This window comes from Artemia franciscana, chromosome 20, assembly GCF_032884065.1.
Source record: "Artemia franciscana chromosome 20, ASM3288406v1, whole genome shotgun sequence".
In the NCBI taxonomy this organism is placed as follows: Eukaryota; Metazoa; Arthropoda; class Branchiopoda; order Anostraca; family Artemiidae; genus Artemia; species Artemia franciscana.
In genome coordinates, this window is record NC_088882.1 from 26560295 (window position 1) to 26577265 (window position 16971).

A 16971-nucleotide genomic window follows, 5' to 3' on the forward strand; every position below is an offset into this window, starting at 1 on the left:
TTGGAATTGCGGAGATGATAAGTCGATTGATCAGAGACAAAAGATATATCAAACAGTTCGTGGTAACGAACTGTAGTAAGGAGCGAACCGGCTCAATATAGAGAATACTGTCAATATTGAGAGCAGAATACTGTTGTTTCCGAGATGTAACTTTTTACACCACTTCTTGTATAAATTATTCCCTATAACCATTACTATATGTAAACAATAGTCAAAGTTTGTAACTTGCTGCCCCTCCCCGGGAGCTCTGGGGGATTGAATCGTCCCCAAAGACATAGATAGTAGGTTTTTTAACTATGCTGAACAAAATGGCTATTTCAAACTTTTGATCCGTTGACTTTGGAAAAAAATTAGTTTGGGAAGGGGCCTAGGTGCCCTCCAATTTTTTTGGTCACTTAAAAAAGCGCACTAGAAAAACTACCGCCAATAAATCAAAACCAAAACAAACAGAAATTACAATAAATAGCCAAGTCGAACTCAAAACTAGCAGAAACTAACATGGATAAGGCTCACAACCCCTATGCCTTCTCAAGGCCAGAACATAATTTGCACTCTAATGAAAAAATACAAAAGAATATGTGTTTTCAGTTTAATATACATATGGTCATATTTATTGTTTAAAATTTCAATAATTTTCTAGTTATTTAAGTTTTCAAAGTAAAAAAAATATAATTTTTTCAGTGAAGTGCAAATTATATTCTGGACTTGAGTAGGCGTAGTGGCTGTGCGTTTTAATCATTTTATTTTCTGCTTGTTTTGAGTTCGACTCGGTTATTTATTGTAATTTCTGTTCGTTTTGGGTTTCATTTATTTATTGATGCTGATTTGTAACGATTTTACGCTGGGTAGATTATTTGATTCTATTTGTTCTTATTTTTGGTATAATGGAGTTCTTTACTTTTCCTTGAAAAACATTAAGAATACATTTTTTAGTAAATTGTCAGTAATGAACGGAAATATATTGGGAGGAAAATATTTCCTTTAGACCTTTTTTTTAAAGAAATGATGAGACTGATGCCTATCAGAATTTGTGAAGGGCGGGACAAATTTTATCCATGAAAATTTAAAAAAGATCATTTTCAAAATTTTTGCTGGTGTCCTAGTAATTACACTGTACTTCAGGGTTATTTTTCTATGTTTTAGATGGGAATCTGAAAAAAATCATACAAACATTTTCTTCCGTGTGTCAGGGTGTTCGGGGTATACATTATCGGAGGGGAGGTTGGAGGGGTACACTGAATGTCATTTTATGTCTGAAATTCCTCTCACAAATGGAAGTTTGGTCTCCTAGTACTGCTTATTAAAACTGAAAACCATAGAAAAAGAGTATAGGGTGATACCGCTTATGTATGCATGCAGTTTTGTAACCTTTTAGCTATGCTGAACAAGTGGATATCTCAAAATATTGATCGAACGGTTTTTGAAAGAAAAGGGACGTTTGAGTGGGGCTGGTTGCCCTCCAATTATTTTGGTCACATAAAAAAGAACACTGTAAACTTTAATTTCCGTTCAAGTGAACCCTCTCCTGATGTTTTAGGACTATTAGTCCGGTACAGTCACCCCTGAGAAAAAGCACATCCGTGATCTTTCTTCTGGTAAAAAATTAAAAATTTTACATTTTTGCAGATAAAAGCTTGAAACCTCTATAGAATAGGAAGTTTTTCGTGCTTGTTAGGTATTTCAATTGCAAACAAGAGAATTGGGTGAATTAATTGAGTATCGGTTCGATATTAGTAGTAAAAAGTAAAACCATTAAACAATTCCCAGAGGATGTAGCCCACCCCCCTTACTCCCTACCGACTTCAGTCATCAATCTTTTATCGATTTAACCTATCTAGTTATATTACAAATCTTATTATGAAAAGCACCAAGTCCAATTTTCTTTTTCAATAACTTCTTTTTTTCACTCTGAAAATTATACTTAATGTGTAGCTATTTGCTTTTTTCAATAACTCCATTTCTGATCCATTTGCTGATGTAGAGTGTCTATTCATATCCAGTCCGCTTTCAAAGGTTTTAAGAGAAAAAAAAAATCTAATTTGGAAATGATAGATTATTGAGAAAAAAAATTCCTAAACATAAAGAAAAAGATTGACCTGAGAAAAACTTGTGAAATAGGAAATATAGAACATATTTGCAATTTTGCAATTAACTATGTTCGCTTATGATCTTGATGATAACGCTCTGAGGTCTATATCTGATAGTGCGAAATCGGAAGTTTCGAAGGTGGTATATTTGCATGAATACTAATTTGACACATATTGGGAGGCGTAATGGACCACTTATTTTCTGTTTTTTTTTTTTTTTTTCTATTAGTTAGCTTCCTGTGCGATTTGTTTGATCGAATAATGAATCTATGGGCAATAACGTGAAAAATCACCAGATTTAGAAAAAACCTAGAAATACCTTAACAATCCAGGATATTTAAAAAAAATGAAAAAATCACTAAATGAGAAAAGCATCCCCTAACAGACCTCAAAAATCCCTATTATAGGGGGGAAATCCCTAGAATGGAAACACTGGACATAATGCTATCAATCTCAAGAAAGACACCATATTGTGTTTCGATGCTTCAAACCTTGCAATTACCTATGTTTTGAAATAGATGGCGCTGATGCATCCACTGTTGGGACCATTACATAATGTTCCAATTTGCATTAAAGCGAAAAAATATAATGCACTATGTTTGCTACAATATTTTTCACCACAACTAATGAGATTTCAATATATTAATCTTATTTATAATAGATGTGTTATTCTACATAAGTTACAACTCTTGCTCTAATACTCCTCCCAACGGCTTATTCCTTCGGATACACTATAAAATTATGGAAAACCCCAAATTAACTCGGGGTTTTACTAGTCAAGTAAACTTTTTCTGTGTGTATTTTACTTGGTATGTAATTACTAAATAAATGGGGCTCAGAAAATGGAATTTGAAGTTGGCTGCTCTTCAAATCAGGATCTGAAATCATAAATTATTAAATTTCCCCTCTATGCATAGCATGTTCAAATTTACAAGTTTAAATTCTATCATGCAATTCAGTTTTTTCCCAAAACAAAAAAAAAAATCTTGAAAAAAATTCGTTCCCTCTTTTGAGAGGGTAATTATTTGACATTATGTGTAAACTGTTAAAAATTTGTTTCATATTAATCATCATTTTAGGTCAAATGCTTGTCAATTGGCTGTTGAGTGAATTGGATGAAGTAAATTATCAGACATTCTCTTGTTCAACTGAAAGTTCGACAGCCCATTATTAATTTCTACACTATGCTTTTGCAGGCTGGGGTTATAAGACCTGTTGAGGATGGTAACATCAACTGGGTGGATATGGACTTCGAGGTATGGAGCTTACTGGTTTCTCATGACCCCGAAATATCTAGTATCTAAAGGTAGCTTGGTTTAATTTTACGTTAATTGCAAAAATAACGAAATATTACAATTGCATTTAATGTGAAAACTTTTTTTCTGTTTTTTAATTCATATTTTTTTATTTGACAGTGGAACAAGAAATTGAAATAAACCCCAAGAGGAATAGAAAATTGGGCATGGGGTCAGCTATGACCTTTTTTCAGCGGTTGAAAAAATATCGACAAAATGGCGCCCTTAATAAACTAGCAATTACAATGCAAAATAGGCTCTTCAAAACTGCACAATGCCGCTAGACTTTGGCCGCAAGATATTAAAACCGATTTATTTGTAGACAAAAGAACGCTGATAACTGAGGTCCAGGTTTTTCATTAGATCTTAATCATCACGTGTTGTAATTTTGTCAAAATCCTTGGGGAGGGCGGGGGATAAAGTTGGAGCCAATTTTTCCAAATCCAGTGAAAATGACAGAGAAAAAATAAAAATGAGCCATAAAGTACCATAAAGGCAAAGATATACCAAAGAAAACTGACCTATTTCTCTGGATGCTTGAATTATACAGACATAATCTTTGTTATTACAAGATTTTTAGTAGAAAATAAATTTTCAGCTGGGAGTGGGGGTAAACTGGGATCTGGAGGAGGCAGTTGCCCCCCCTGGTCCATAGCAAATTACGCCATTGTTAAACATGTAATATCTCTTGAAACATTATGTTGCATAATTATTGATTCTAAACTCAATACGTAAAACATTAATGTTACATACTTATTCATTCTAAACTCAAACGGGAAAAGTGTAGTGGGACAAGTAGCTAACGTGGTTAAGTCATCAGGATATCAGTGTCATCTTCTATTGGGTGACACTTGACATTTTTCCAAGCTTTGGAATAACTCAGTAAAGGCAAGGATATACTAAAGGAAACTGACTTGTTTCTGTGGATGCATGAATTATGCAGGCTTATCTTAGTTATTACTAGATTATTAATAGAAAGTAAATTTCAGCTGGGAGGAGGGGGCAAACTAGGGATGGAAGAGGCAGTTGCCCTCCCTCTGGCTCATAGTAAATTACGCCCCTGTTAAACATGTAATATCTTTTGAAACATTATTCAGATAATTTTCACTATCACACGAAATTTTGACTTAATAAATTTCTTACTTGGAATTGACTTTTCTTCCTCGATATTGACTCAAAAGAGAATCTGTAAAAGAGAAATATCAAATTTTAGTCGCGAACTTAAGCACTATTGCTTTTTTTTAAATAATTAAAAAATTACTTTCTTGAAATCAGATTTTCTTCCTTCATGCTGACTTAAAAGAAAACCTGAAAAGAGAAATTGCAAATATTAATCATAAGCTAAAGCACAATAGTTTTTTCTTTACATAATTGTAAATTGCTAACGTAAAATTGAATTTTCTTCCTCCGTGTTCGCTCAAAAAAAAAAGTGAAAAAGAGAAATATTGAATATTAAACCTAAGCTAAACGAAAAGTTTTTTTTTAAATCTCACCGCGTTTCTACCGCCTCATTTTGTTCTATTTAAAGTCTTAGCATTCTATTGAAAACAATAAGGCTTAAGAAAGCTGGAGATGGTGGTTTAAGAAGGGTTCTATATACAGCGCTTTATTGATGATTATCCACCATTATGGAACTATCCCAGCTCTGGTTGTTATCAAAAGTAACTTCCTTAGAAACCCAGAATGCTAAAGTCTTTCCTATTTGGAAAACACTTTTTAGGTTTTTTGAAATATGTCTTATTTTAGTTCAAAGAAATGTTGCAAGTTAAGGCTTGAGATTTAGCTTAAAATGACATAGTTAGCTAAGATTCAGACTAATTATTTCATTCTGCTAAAGATTTTAACAGTAAAGTTTTGAATAAGTGCAAAGAGGACCTTCGGATGAAAATTTTTAAACTTCAAGATTGGAACCTGGATTTAAAAAAAGGATAGGATAGGTCAACGGTCTGACGTCCAGTCCGACATATTTAAATCATAAAATATTTGCTCTCTTTTGTGGAATAAAAAGATTTAAACCTAAGCATAAAAAAATGTGTTTACTAAGTAGCAATTGCTAAAAGATAGTCTGACGTACCACGTTACACCCGGACTTGACTATTATATTCCTCTGTAAGAGGAGGGATAATATGTTAAAACACTAATGGGGATTGAGTTAAAATTTTAGCCATCTGGAAATGGGTATAAAACATGATGCTGTAAGTATAAAGAAAGCATGAACTACTTTAAATTTCATAGATTAGATAGATTTTTTTTTTTTATTCTTAAGTTGTTTGATATTCAGATCGTATGCTCACGAAACAAAAACATGCATTCTCTTATATTCTCTTATTTATTTATAAAAAAAAAATGCAGATGTCAGACAAAACTGAAAAGGAATATGGGCGTAATTTTTAATAGCCTTTTACTTAGAAGGCAAAACAGCCCCCATTGAAGAGGATATTTTGTACAAAGGATTTAAGCTGTCTAGCAAAATGTCCAAAACGGAACACTACAAGTAAATTCAATTGCAAGCGGAATGCAAAATGCTATCAATGGCAAGAAAGACACCGCATTGTTATTCTATGCTTCAAATCTTGAAAAAAATTATCTTTGTTTTAAAATAGATGGCGCTTTTATATTTGCCATTGTCTAACTTGTCTTAAAAGGGAAACATGTAACATGTTGGCTTCAAAATAGAAACTAAATGAAACAAATTTATTTTTCACCACAACTATTGATTTTGAATAGATATATTATTTTATGAATCGATGCGAATAGCGTTTCTTTGTATGAATCATTGTATTTTTTTTTATTAATTATTTGTTTCTAATTTTCAGTTCTCAGTAAAAAACAATGAAATAAACGAAATATGGGGGAAACACTCCCTAAAAGCCATAGAGTGTCACACCATCGCATTCAGCGTATCAGAGAACCCTACCGTAGAAGTTTCAAGCTCCTATCTACAAAAATGCGGAACTTCGTATTTTTTGCCAGAAGATCTATCACGGGTGCGTGTTTATTTGTTTGTTTTTTCTTTTTGCTTTTTCTCAGGGGTGTTCTATAGACCCAGTGGTCCTAGTATGTCGTGAGAGGTTTCATTATAACGAAAATTAAAAGTTATAGTGCCCTTTTTAATTGACCGAAGAATTTGGGGACACCTAGGCCACCTCCCACTTTCATTTTTTCCCAAAGTCAACAGATTAAAATTTATAGTTATCCATTTTGTTCAAAATAGTCGAAAAATATGATAACTATGTTTTTGGGGATGACTTACTCCCCCATAGTCCCCGGGGGAGGGGCAGAAAATTAAAAACTTTGACCAGTGTTTAAATACAGTAATGGTAATTGGGAAGTGCACAGACGTTTTCAGGGGCATTATTTTAGTTTTGTGGGTTCAGGGGAATTGGCTACATGGGAGGATTTTCATTGGGGAAGAGAAATCCATGAAGGGGGCGCAGGGTTTTCTAGCATTATTTAAAAAAAAAAAACAAGAGCTAAAGGCTCATATGACACTTGTAACGAGGCAAGAAGAGCTAAAACCCAAGAGCTCATATGGTATGAGCGCTAACAAAATTCTAAGAACCAATTGATTGATTTAAGAGGAAAATCAGAGGCTTAATGCCGGTCGGGATTTAAAATAAGAGCTCTGAGTCACGATGTCCTTCTAAATATCAAAATTCATTAAGATCCGATCACCCACTCGCAAGTTATAAATACCTCATTTTTTTTAATTTTTCCTCTCCCATTAGCCGCCCAGATGGTCGGATCTGGGAAAACGACTTTATAAAGTCAATTTGTGCAGCTCCCTGACACGCCTACCAATTTTCATCGTCTTAGCACGTCCAGAAGCACCAAACTCGCCAAAGCACTGAACCCCTCCCCCCAACTCCCCCAAAGAGAGTGAATCAGTACGATTACGGCAATCACGTTTCTACGACATTGGCTTATTCTATCCACCCAGCTTCATCCCGATTCCTCCACTCTAAGCTTTTTCCAAGATTTCCGATTTCCCCCTCCAACTCCCCCAATGACAACAGATCTGGTCAGAATTTGAAATTAGAGCTTTGAGACATGAGTTCTTTCTAAATATCAAATTTCATTAAGATCCGGTCACCTGTTCTTAAGTTAAAAATACCTCAATTTTTCTAATTCTTCCAAATTAGCACCCTCCAGCTACTCCAAAGAGAACGGATCCGTTCCAATTATGTCAACGTATCTAGAATTTGTGCTTATTCTTCTCATCAAGTTTCATCCCGATCTCTCCACTATAAGCATTTACCAAGATTTCTGTTTCCCTCCTCCAACCCCATTTGTCCCCGGATCCAATTCGAGCCGAAAATGGAGCATCTGAGACATAAGATCCTTCTATATATCAAATTTCGTTAAGATCCGATCACCTATTTGTAAGATAAAAATACCCCAATTTTCACGTTGTCTAAGAATTGCGGTTTCCCCCTCCAACTCCCCCCAATGTCACGGGATCTGGTCGGAATTTAAAATAAGAGCTTGAAAGCACAAGATCCTTCTAAATGTCAAATTTGGTTAAGATCTTGTCACCGTTCGTAAGCTACAAATACCTCATTTTTCCGAATTACCCCTCCCCCCTCCAAGTCCACCAAAGAGAGCGAATCCGGTCCGGTTATGTCAGTCACGTATCTTAGACTCGTTTTTATTCTCCCCATCCAGTTTTATCCTGATCTCTCCACTTCAAGTATTTTTTAAGATTTCCGCCCCCTCCAGCTGCCCCCCCCCAAATGATACTGGATCCGGTTGAGATTTAAAATAAAAGATCTGAGTTACGAGGTCCTTCTAAATATTAAGTTTCATGAAGATCTGATCACTCTTTCGTAAGTTAAAAATACGTCATTTTTTCTAATTTTTCAGAATTAACCCTCCCCTCCCCCAATAGATCGGATCCGTTCCAATTATGTTTATCACATATCTAAGACTTCTGCTTATTTTTCCCACCAAGTTTCATCCCGATCCCTCCACTCTAAGCGTTTTCCATGATTTTAGCCCCCCCCCCCAAATTCCCCCTGATGTCACCAGATCCTGTCGGGGTTTAAAATAAGATTTTTCAGACACGATATCCTTCTAAATATCGAATTTCATTGAGATCCGATCACCCGTTCGTAAGTTAAAAATACCTCATTTTTTTTAATTTTTCAGAATTATCCCCCCACCCAACTACCCCGAAGAGAGCGGATCCGTTCCGGTTATGTCAATCATGTATCTAGGACTTGTGCTTATTTTTCCCACTAAGTTTCATCCTGATCCCTCCACTTTGAGTGTTTTCAAAGATTTTAGGTTTTCCCCTCCAAACCCCCCTCCCCCCTGTGTCACCATATCCGGTCAGGATTTAAAATAAGAGCTCTGAGACACGATATTCTTCCAAACATCAAATTTCATTAATATCCGATTAACCGTTCGTAAGTTAAAAATACTTCATTTTTCTATTTTTTCCGAATTAACCGACCCTCCACTCCCCTCCAGATGGTCAAATCGGGAAAATGACTATATCTAATTTAATCCGGTCCGGTCCCTAATACGCCTGCCAAATTTCATCGTCCTAGCTTACCTGTAAGTGCCCTAAAGTAGCAAAACCGGGACCGACAGACAGACCGACAGAATTTGCGATTGCTATCATGTCACTTGGCTAATACCAAGTGCCATAAAACAATGAAAAAATACAGACGAAGAAATTTTTTAAACTGAAAGTAAAGAGCAGCATTAAAGCTTAAAATGAACAGAAATTATTACGCATATAAGGGGTTCGTCTCCTCCTAAATACCTCGCTTTTTACCCTAGAGCATTTTTAGTAATTTCAACTATTTATTCTACGGCCTTTATGATTCAGGGGTCATTCTTAAAGAATTGGGTCAAAATTTAAGCTTTAGTATAAACAGCGAGGTATTAACAAGGGGCCAAGCCCCTTGGCCCCCAAAAGCCCCAAGCCGCTTTGGAATAAACAATTTATTCCAAATCTTTCCAAACAAATTTGTTCCTCAATATTGTAATTTTTAATTCTATCAAGATAATTAATTTTTAATTGTACCAAACAAATATAGAATTGTTCCTCAACATCTTTACTGTCGTTTCAATGTCTATTTCTGGCAGCTCAGTATATATCTAACTTTTTTTTAAGTACCAATATTTCAGTAAAAACATGGTTTTGACCCGGCATTGGAGCAATTGAAGTGTTTTGGCACCCTAGGCGAGGTCAAAAGTGTTAAAAATACCATTTGTGAATATATAATTGAAAAAAAAGGGAAATGGGGTACCAACTGACGGACTTTTCCCATTCCACCTTTTAAAGCTGTTGAGGTTTTAGTTCTTTATTTTATTCACTGCTCACGAAATTATGAACTCTTTTATATTTTTAGTTAAAAATCACTTTCGAAGGAATTAAAGGGTATGAGTTGTACGGGACACTAATCTTACTCGGACCTGAATCTTCCGAAAATTTTTGGCGAAAATTTTCCTAAAACAAAAAATTTTCATGAAGTAAACACTTTTGCCTCCCCTACTCCATAATTTTTTATGCTTTTGCTTTTAGAGAACTCACGTTGTGCACAGGAAACGTGCTTTAGCTTAGGGGAATTTGAGCTCTGACGCAAGCATTAATTTGGCCTCTTTACGCTAAAGTTTGACTCTTTCTCTTAACTCTATTTTTAAAACAGTAAGAAACTTTAGCGTAAATAGCGGGGCGTTGAGGAGGAAAAGCCCCTTTCATATACAGAGTAATTTCTGTTCGTTTTAAGAAACTAATCTGAAACTTGTCCCTGGCAATTAGTTACTACTTTTTGTTCAAAATGACTCGAAAGAATATTGAATTGAAAGTTTTTTTCGATTTTTAAATAAACACGGCTGATTTTTGCTTAAAAAGTTTTATGCCTTTTCAGCTATTTTCAACAAAAGTATTTTGTAATACTTCCATTAATAGCTTTAATATCTGTACTTTTTGGCTTCATAATTAAGAGCAAATAAATTGCTTGTTTCTGTTTTATTGACTCAAACCCTCAATCTTGAATAGTCAAGCATAAAACGGGTTTAAAATAAGCATTTGGAATTTTTTTTTGTTTGAAAGCTTTTAACTTCAGTTTTTATTGTAGAATAAACACGGCTGTTTGAATTGCGCCATATCCAGCTGATATATCAGCAAAAATATTTTGCACAGCTTCTCTTTTAATAGTGTTTTATATCTCCTTTTTTATTTTAGTATGCATAGTATATGATTTTTTTTTCATTCCTATATTTGTGGTCCAAGGTATTGTCAGATATTTGTCACTAGTCCTTTATCAAGGTTTTAGTCTACTAATGAACCTTCTTCTGAAAGAGCTAACGGAAAGACTTTTTGGGATAACTTCTCCAGGAAGATTATTCTAGATCAAAGTCCAACGTCCGATGAATCTAATTAGTATTTTTTTTAATTATTTATTCTTTTGTTTCTTTATTTTGTTTTGAATTATTTAACTTGAACTTTTAGATAATGGAGCAAATGAGCTCATATGCTCCAGTGCAGTCTCCAGGACCTTCGCCACTATATCTTGCCTCTGTTACTTTAAGTGTAGGGACTTCACGGAAAAGTCCAATGTCACAAACTGCCATTCATTCATCTCTGACTCAACACTCCCAGCACAAATACATGAGCAGATTTCACACAAATATCTTTCAATTGTGGATCCAAGTATTGTTGGCTCACCAGTGCAAGTTGTACAAAACAATGTGGAAATACAAATTGCCAAATGTCAGAAGGTAAATGTCTATAAAATGGATGGTCATCTACCTCAGTCGTAAACTTTGACAACAGTGAATGAGCCTCCTTTTGAACAGGTGCTCCCTTAGCCTCCTTCAGTTGAATGTAGTTCTAAAATATCTGTGAGTCGTAAAGTGAATACGGAAAACTAAGTTGAAGAAGTTCAAAAACCTGTTGTGTACAGTGCTAGTGAGCAAATCCAAATTTTAAATGATACAAAAACACCTAATAAAGGGCCTCAAAAAATACAAAAAAAAAAAAAAAAAAAAAAACAAAAAACAAACTTCAAAAGGACAAAGGATAAACCTCACGAAAATAATGTAGATGGTGTTAGTGGTGGTTCTATTTTGGTTGAAGAAATCCTGTTAGAGAAATCTCGCAAAGTAGTTGTTGATGGTGATAGAGTTGTGTAAATTGTAGAGAAGGGAAAATCTAGTGTAAAGAGTGTAAAAGTATGATAATTGGATTAAACTGCCAACAGACTAAGGATATTGGAATCATGAAGACAACAATCAAGCTCAGGAAACCATCGCTTGAGGTAATTTTTTTTTGGTTTTATGAGTAGTTTTGACTTTGTTCATTTATGTTGAATTATTTTATCACTCTTTTATTTAACATTTTATATTAATTTATTATAATATTGTCAATTTATATCATTAATTTGTATATATATATACATATATATATATATATATATATATATATATATATATATATATATATATATATATATATATATATATATATATATATATATATATATTTATATATATTTATATAATGCTATAAATATTATTTATATTATTTTGTTATCATTCATATTATTTTATTTATTTAATTCCATTAAAAACAGTAAGTATTCACTACTTAATCATTGCTTAAGGCTTATACAGTATAGTAAACTATAGGCCTATTCATAAACAAACAAGGTCAAAGTGATTTGGTTTGTCTAGTTAAAGTGTAATACGTTAACATATGCTTTTATCAGGATATACCTAGACTTGTGTTCCTCCCCTCATTGGTCTTTGAATCTAGTTAATCTAAAGAACCTTCCTCCCAAAAACAACACTGAAATTTTAAGTCAAATATATTTATGAGATTCACTTACCAGAGGGGGGGGGGGTCTTGCAAATTTCCTCATGGATCTATGCAGTAAAATGGAGAGAGAAACTCTATCCTAATGTACTGTCTCACAAAATACCCTGTCCTAACCTATTTAATCCTGCCTGCATGTTGGGAGCTAAAAACTTACAATATGAGTAAAAAAAAATAGATTTTATTCTTTAACGAGATCTGTCAGAGATCCAGTAATCATAACCAAGGATGTAGTTTTGTAATGCAATTGTTGACTTAATTCAACAAGAATATAACTGGATTTAATGTTTAAAAAAGTGATAATTAATGACTATTAGTTATTGTTATGACTTGTTTTAATTGATTTGTTTCTTAATTAATGTTATTATTTATAATTAATTAATTAATTAATTTAATTAATTGTTTCTAGTCTTACAGTGCCTTAATTCTCATTGAAGAGACCGCTGTGTATACCCTTGTTTTATCATAACAGCGTTTCTCTGGAATCAGCCGAGATGGTTTTCCCCTTCATCTGATAGAGTGTGCAGGATAAACCATCAGTTTTGGCTTACCACTCTCTTTGTTTTTTATTATACTTTTAATTTTCTTACATTAACAATATCTTTTTTGGGGGAGGGCTTAAAACCTAAGGGGAGATGAACCGTGTACCTCCTCTTTTTTCTTTTACTAACTTTTCTAATTTCCTTGTAGATTCTTTTTTTTTCTGTTTGACGAATCCAAGTGTAAACTAAATACATTGAAAATTATAAATTAGAATACAAGAGAAGGGAGGTTCAATTCAACCCGATACCTCAATTCTAGTATAATTTCTGATTCCGATAATATTTATATTTTTCATAATTTTTATAAACAATATTAGACTCCTTTAAAGAAAGGAGCAACAATAAAAAAACAGAAATCATTCCACATATGAAGGGGTTGCCCCCCACCTTGATACCTTTATCTTTACGCTAAAGTTTTCAACACTGAATAACTTGTTTTATTTTCTAATCGCTAGAATGGCTCAAATAAATTAGATTCAAATGCTAACAAACGAAAAGTTGATAGGCTGACGACATAAATATATAATTTTTGGTAATCTTAACTTATATTATTGACAAAACAAGGAGCATTACTACTATTAATGTGTCTTTTTGGTCGATTCGATGAAAAATATATTAAATAGGTGTTTTTATTTTGATTTATGTTAAATATTAAATGAAAAATAAAGTTTTTTAACTAAAAGTAAGGAGTGACATTAAAACTTAAAACGAATAGAAATTACTCCTTATATGAAAAGGGCTTTTTCTCCTCGACGCCCCGCTCTTTACGCTACAGTTTGACTCTTTCTCTTAACTCTACTTTTTAAAACAGTAAAAAACTTTAACAGAAAGAGCGGGACGTTGAGGAAGAAAAGGTTGGTATTACGAGGAGTAAAATCCTCATATGCGTAATAATTTCTGTTCCTTTCAAGTTTTAATGATGCTCCTTACTTTCAGTTGAAAAAACTTTTCACGTTTATTTTTTAATTGTTTTTTTTTTTTAATAATGCTAGAATGTCTTGCAAGTCTGTCTTTGAAATTGAATGTCTTCATTGAAATTCTCTTCCCCCATGAAAAATTCCTCCATGGAAAGATCCTTCCACGTAACCCCTCCCTCCATCAACTTCTCCTCCCGCCCGCCATTGTATGGGGGGTGTTTCCCCTTATTTTCCAAAATAAGTAAAATTTTCTCAGGCTCGTAACTTTTGATGACAGAGACTAAATTTGATGAAACTTATATATTAAAAATCAGCATTAAAATGTGATTCTTTTGATGTAACTATTGGTATCAAAATTCTATTTTTTAGAGTTTTCGTTACTATTGAGCCGGGACGCTCCTTACTTCAGTTCGTTACCACGAACTGTTTGGAAGAAAATTTCCCCAACAATTAAACTTAAAACAAGCAGAAATTATTCGGCATAGGGGGGCTTAACTTTTTGTAAATTCTTTATTAGAGACTGCTCAAACACAAGGACCGTGGTAGTTTTATAGAACATTAAGATTTTAGTATAAAGACCGAAGGTTGAGGAGGGGCAGACTCCCTCATATTTTGGTAGTTTTAGCTAGCTCCCAAGTCCCCCTCACTTTTTTGGAGTGAGCATTATCTGTTTAGCTAACAGGGGTATCACGAAGAGGCTATCTTCGCTCATGTCGCCTGGTTTTGCTAAAATTACCTTTTTCTATGCCAAAATAGAACTGGGAAGATGTTCTTTTTCTCTCTCTCTCTATACATATATATAAATTTCCCATTTTGAGGCAAAAAGACCATCTTCAAGAAAAATAAAACACAATATAAAAACTAACTTACAAAAAATTTAAAACTAGCTTAAGGAATAAGTAATTTTGATATTCAGAAAATGAGAATTTTCCAAACTGCAATCCTGTAAATTTCTTTGAAGCTGAAAAGAATATTGTTTTTTGAAAGCATATCAGCATCTAAATTAGAAAATTCTTATAAAACCTTTGAGCTCCCCAGAAGGATTTTGGAGCCTTTTATTTCCTAGTTCTCTCATAGCTGAGCACACAATTTTGATCCTTTCTTCTGCCTAAAAGGAATTGTAAACAATATTTAAGTATACTTACCTTGTCCCTTTAAGTATACTGACCTCATTTTTTAGGCGTTGAATTTGTAGAGATTGAGCTTTAATTGTTTCTTCCATCTGTTGATTTTCCCGCAAAAGATCTAAAACTTGCTTCTCCAAAATAAGTTTCTCAGATTTTTTTTTGTCCCTTAATTTTTTTGCAGCCTTTCGATTTTGAATCAATCTTTTCGTGTCTTTGTCCATTTTGTCGATTTTACTTTTTTTCTTTTTCGTGTCTTCTTTGTCCATTTGACTGTTTTTCTTTTTCGTGTCTTCTTTGTCCATTTGACTGTTTTTCTTTTTCTTCTTCTGTGCCAAATTTTCCTGTTTTGTCCGTTTGCCATCTCCTTCATATCTTTCAACTATTGCTGATCCACTATCATGTGTCTCGTAACTGTATCTTGGATTTTCTTTAAACGCTTGCAATTCAGTGAATTCCTTTGAAGAAGCTTCATCGCTGATTTGGGGTGAGATTTCATTTAAAAATGCATCAATACTGTGGCACGTATCTTCTATCTCGTAACTATATTCATTAAACACTTGCAATTCAATGAAGTCCTTTGAAGAAGCTTCATCACTGATTTGAGGTGAAATTTCATTTAAAAATGCATCAATATCATCAAAAGGCATTTCTAATTCAAAACTTGGATCCATGCTAATATCTATTGTGTTGTTGCTTGGTGTAAGTTAGTTTCACAACTAGAAGGTTTTGACGAATTTCATTTCGTTATATACACAAACCGCATAGCTCTTACATATTTGCACCAATCGATGCAGAGAGAACCGATGACGTATGATCTTGGGATTTTACAATCGCTATTCCATTTCACGGTTGTACAGCCCAATTCGTCTGTGTTTCTTGACTGTAAGAGCCTCACGCAACAGCGCTATTTTAATTATGGTTGTAATTAAAATCTTGGGGTCTACAATACTACCTACGTGATAACACGGTATGCATTTAACTTCTGTAATGGCGATTAACAACAGTATGATTCAAATTATTAGATATATATTCAGCCATCAAAATATATGGCTGAAACCAAAAAATCAGTGGGGTTCAACCTAGCAATTAAACTCAAATAAATACCAGAGGAACAATCTTTTTAGCGAATTGTACTTATTTATCTATTTCGGCAGTTTATTTTATTTATTTAGTCCTATTTTTTTAGAACCTCTTTAAAGTACAAAACAAATTAAGTGTTTTGTATGCAAAACAAATTTGAATATAAGGAAATAATAAACTCATTGACAAATGAGAACACGTGATAACGATGAAAACGTGTCTTTGGCAATAACACCAAAAGATTTTAACCGTTGGGAACATTTCCAAAAAGATAAATTGGATCATCAAAACAAGTGTACCTGAGAGAAGATCACAGGTGTCGCAGGATATAAACAAACATATGATTAAAATCAACTTATTGCTATGCAGCCAGAATAAATAGTTCAATATAGAAAGTTTGAGTAATTAGATGGCTATAAAAGAATGATTAAACAATGAAAAAAATGCATAGAATTATTCAGACAATAGGGCAAAGTAATAATAATAAAAAAAATATAGTTAATGATTTACTGAAGACTAAATTAGAATCATTGTCAAGTTGTTCCAAAAGGGTAGTATTTGGTCCAAGGGGTGGGAAGTCAGACTGTCGGAACATACATGGTTCATCTAAACTCCTCTCCAAATTAGAATCATTGCAAAGTTGTTCCAAAATGGTAGCATTTGGTCCAAGGGTCCCTTTCAATATCTGATTGATAAATTTCATTTCTCGGATCTCGCCATTTCAAGTGTTTTGGGGGTTATCAATATCATTCAACCGTGAATAATACACGGCTTGTCCTTTGTTTTGTGAGTTGTGTGACAGTCTTTGTTAAATCTCTTTTTGCGGCTTCCAGAATATATTGTTTTGTCAAGCCATCCGTATACAACAAAAGAAATTGGTCTAACGCGTCCTATTCTCTTAGTTCCAGGTTTCCTTTCTCTCCTGAGAATTCTTGGGAAAATTCTATTTGAAAAAAGAGATATCATTTATATAATATCCTCAAGAAGGCATATGCCAGCTTGCCTCTGACTTAAATTATCTATATTGGTCTTTCTTCTACAGTTTGCCATGGCAACTTGATTTTCATTCAAAAAGATAACAGAGATTTTCCGA

General features: G+C 33.6%; 1 protein-coding gene across 23 annotated transcripts in view; it reads left to right on the forward strand.

Annotated features, from left to right (window-relative positions):
* LOC136039967 (uncharacterized) overlaps nucleotides 1-16971 on the forward strand; it is a 146916-nt gene that overhangs the window by 52361 nt on the left and 77584 nt on the right. For 11 of the 23 annotated variants that reach the window (XM_065724004.1, XM_065724008.1, XM_065724006.1 and 8 more), the window contains 3 exons: nucleotides 3284-3343; nucleotides 6199-6369; nucleotides 10848-11400. In XM_065724004.1, coding sequence (XP_065580076.1) covers nucleotides 3284-3343; nucleotides 6199-6369; nucleotides 10848-11120 — 504 coding nt within the window. In that variant the 3' untranslated portion in view covers nucleotides 11121-11400. Of the gene's footprint in view, nucleotides 1-3166; nucleotides 3394-6198; nucleotides 6370-10847; nucleotides 11656-16971 lie in introns of those variants that run through there. The other 12 variants (XM_065724016.1, XM_065724017.1, XM_065724018.1 and 9 more) reach the window with 9 other exon arrangements.